Source organism: Lithobates pipiens, unplaced genomic scaffold (assembly GCF_037356315.1).
Source record: "Lithobates pipiens isolate NorthernLeopardFrog02 unplaced genomic scaffold, aLitPip1_a1.2 Scaffold_8, whole genome shotgun sequence".
Classification (NCBI taxonomy): domain Eukaryota; kingdom Metazoa; phylum Chordata; class Amphibia; order Anura; family Ranidae; genus Lithobates; species Lithobates pipiens.
The window spans coordinates 632751114-632754886 of NW_027507903.1; the positions used below are offsets into that span (position 1 = coordinate 632751114).

General features: G+C 41.5%; 1 protein-coding gene across 1 annotated transcript; it reads left to right on the plus strand.

The window, feature by feature from the left end:
* The first annotated feature begins 815 nt into the window (after positions 1–815).
* Positions 816–1914, plus strand: LOC143964099 (olfactory receptor 5AP2-like). Its single transcript, XM_077473806.1, has one exon. The coding sequence runs from the start codon at positions 817–819 to the stop codon at positions 1753–1755; it is 939 nt and encodes a 312-aa protein (XP_077329932.1). The 5' UTR covers position 816; the 3' UTR covers positions 1756–1914.
* The last annotated feature ends 1859 nt before the right edge of the window (positions 1915–3773 follow it).

Below are 3773 nucleotides of genomic sequence, written 5' to 3' on the forward strand. Positions count from 1 at the left end.
AAGGGGCAAATGTATAAAGCATAAAATGTGGCATATACCAAGCATTCACTGCATGGGAATCAAGCAATGAAATTTAAAACAAATACACCAGGAAGACACATTTGCAGTGAATGTTTGGTGAATGTCCCCGCTCTATAAATATACTCAGAATTGTTTCACTGTGAAATCAAAACTGTACTGAACTCACTCCATTTCTCTCTAGATGGAAATGCGATTAAAATATTGTTAAGTAGGAAGTTAAATATCAAGAAACCAATTTAGCTTTATCCAAATCCGCCATCTTGGTTGACAAGTGGATAGTTTGGTCATTGCTTTTGTTGTTTCGATTTTTGTTTTTGTTCGTGTGGATTTTTTATTTTTTTTTATATATATATATTCCTATTTGGGCATGCCCAATAGCCTTGTTTTGTACCCTAAGCTCAAAATGCTCAATAAAGAGTATCTTTAAAAAAAATTAAAAATATTGAGAAACACTAATGCAACCGTTTTTTTTCCCCTCAAGAACCATAGCTGCACTGCTGAAAATACACAGAAAGAAAACCTTTACATGGAGAAATACGATGGCTTTTGTTGTTCTTCTTCTGAAAATTACAGTTACATGGTTATCATGAGGATCCAATGTCTTCAGTACATCCTGATGTGGAACAAGTATACTGACCAGAGATTGTTACTTCATTCTACTGACTGAGAAGGCAATGAAGCTACAGTCAGCTAGATGGTTATTCTTCGAGATTCTAATCTAATCTTTCTCTTGGCATAGGTTTCCTAAAAAAAAAAAAAAAAAAAAAAAAACATATCTCAACTTAGCTCAGCTTAATGGCTGTGAAAAACAACACACAGGTGGCAGTGTTTGTATTTTCTGGACTAACCAATAATGATAAACTCATCCCATTTCTCTTTGCTTTTTTCTTGATGGTGTACCTTGTGACCATAATCGGAAACATTGGCATAATTATTCTTGTCCTTGTTGCCTCCAACCTCCACACTCCAATGTATTACTTCTTGAGTTTCCTCTCAGCAGTTGACCTTATCTACTCTACAGCTGTCACTCCTAAAATGTTGTCTGACCTTCCATCCATCAGGAAGACTATCTCGTTTAATGGTTGTGCCATCCAATTTCTCTTTTTTGCTGGCCTAGCAGGAACTGAGGTCCTTCTACTCTCCAGTATGTCGTATGACCGCTATGCTGCTATCTGCCACCCTCTTCACTATGTTTCCATCATGTCCAAAAGCAAATGTTTCTCTCTTGTTGGTCTCTCCTTCTCCATGGGCTTCTTTCAGTCAGTTGTTCTGACCAGCTGCTTGTTCAGTCTCCAGTTCTGTGGTTTGAATCTTATAGACCATTTCTACTGTGACATCCCTCCCATACTTCGGTTGTCTTGTTCCAAAATACTTCTTTGCAACACGTTAACTATTCTCTCTGTTGGTTCTTATTGTCTTTATTCACTGTCAACAATCCTGGTCTCTTACGTTTTTATCTTTACCATCATATTACGTATAAAATCTTCTGAAGGACGACAGAAAGCTTTCAGCACTTGCTCTTCCCATCTCATTTGCACCGGCGTCTTCTTTGTGTCCGTTTTCATTACTTATTTGCGCTCACCTTCCAGTGTCCTAGAAAAACAAGAAAAAGTGGCCTCTGTAATCTATTCAGTAATGACCCCGATGTTGAACCCTCTTATCTACAGTTTGAGGAACCAAGAGGTGAAAAAGGCCATAATGCAAGCAATACATAATATTTTACATGTATTTTAATTTTTATAAATGTTTAGGGTTAAAATATTATTTACAAAAATGTATCTGGAATGGGAAAAAGGTTAGAACCCATGGGGAGAATAACCCTATGTGTTTTGGAAACCACTACAACAGAAATTGATAGGGATTCCAAAATGTTATGGTTGTGACTGAAATAGGATTTAAAGTCTTTTAGTAGAGACATCTGTTTAACCACTGGAGATCTGCACTATAGCGAAATGACGGCTACAGCGTGGACCTGCTTTGGCGGGACTACGTCTATTGATGTCGTCCCGTGCACAAGTGGCCTGCGCGCCCCCCTGAGGGGTGCGCGCGGCGCGCTCTGTGATCAGCGAGTCTATAAGACTCACCTGATCACAGATCAGAGCAAGGGTTCGATCCCGAACCCTTACCACGTGATCAGCTGTCAGCCAACGACAGCTGATCATGTGACACAACGGAGTCGGTAATCGGCTATTTTTCCTCCTCGCGCTGATAGCGCGAGGAGAAAAAAAAAGGCGATCACTGGCGGCCGTGAGAGGGACTTCAGTCCTGATCAGGCCAGCTCATCAGTGCCCACCTGCCCCCTGCCAGTGCCGCCTAAATATGAAAAAAGTGTCACCCATCAGTGCCACCCATCAGTGCCCATAGTGCCAGCCATCAGTGCCCACATTGCCACCCATCAGTGCCCACAGTGCCACCCATCAGTGCCCACAGTGCCACCTATCAGTGCCCACAATCTGCCTCAACAACAGTGCTGCACCTCAGTGCCACATATCCGTGCCCATCAGTGTCATCTACCAGTGCCCATCAGTGCCCATAAGTGATGCCCATCAGTGCCCAGCAGTGCCACCTATCAGAGCCACCTATCAGTGCCACCTATCAGCGCCCATCAGTCCCATCTATCAGTGGTACCTATCAGTGCCCATTAGTGCCACCCATCTGTGCCACCCATCAGTGCCACCCATCAGTGCCATCTTATCTGTGCCCATCTTTGCCCATCAGTGCCGCCTTATCTGTGCCCATCAGTACTGCCTTATTTGTGCCTATCGGTGCCGCCTTAACTGTGCCTATCAGTGCCCACCAGTGCAGCCTATCAGTTCCCACCAGTGCAGCCTATCAGTGCCCACCAGTGCAGCCTATCAGTGCCCACCAGTGCCACCTCATCAGCGCATTTCAATGAAGGAGAAAAATGACCTGTTTGCAAAATTTTATAACAAACTATTAAACATGATTTTTTTTTGCATCTTTTTTTGTTTGTTTAGCAAAAAATAAAACTCCCAGCTGTAATTAAATACCACCAAAAGAAAGCTGTATTTGTGGGAAAAAAATGATAAAAATTTCATTTGGGTACAGTGTTGTATGACCGCGCAATTGTCATTCAAAGTGCATCAGCGCTGAAAGCTGAAAATTGGTCTGGGCAGGAGGGGGGTTTAAGTGCCCAGTAAGCAAGTGGTTAAATGATAATTGACCGTCTAGGAAAGGATTTACCATCACTTTCTCCTATCTCTGTGACAGGAAATAAAGAAATCTCCCCAACATGACTGCTAAAAAATTTAAACTAAGAAATAAAATAAGCCTTAGGTAAACTTTAAGGTTATTATTTTTTCTTTTCTATTTAATAACACATTTCAATGAGAATTAAAAGCTGCAGAGAGGGAATGAGAATAATATTGGCATGTTGCTGCTTTGCTATAAATATGCAATCCGTTAATCCCTTCTCTTGCACCAGCCAATTCACTCTTTCCTACCTAATATAAACCTAACCTCTTGTTTCCATACACGCCTCACCTGCTTCACAATCCATTGCACCAAAGACCAACTCTTGCCATGCCAAACGATGCCAGCACCCGGATCCCAGAGACAAAATATACTATATACAGTATCACTAGAAATGAGTGAACCTCTGAAAAGTCTGATCATTTAGAGTTCTGATGAACTTTTTACAAATTCAGTAAACTCTGAAATTTGGAATTTCCAAACAGGAAGTCCCATTTAAACACTTAAGGACCGGGCCTCTTTCTGAGATTCGTTGTTTA

Bases quoted from the DNA above. Each gene is read 5' to 3' on its own strand.
- LOC143964099 (XM_077473806.1), top strand. From the start codon at position 817: ATGGCTGTGAAAAACAACACACAGGTGGCAGTGTTTGTATTTTCTGGA.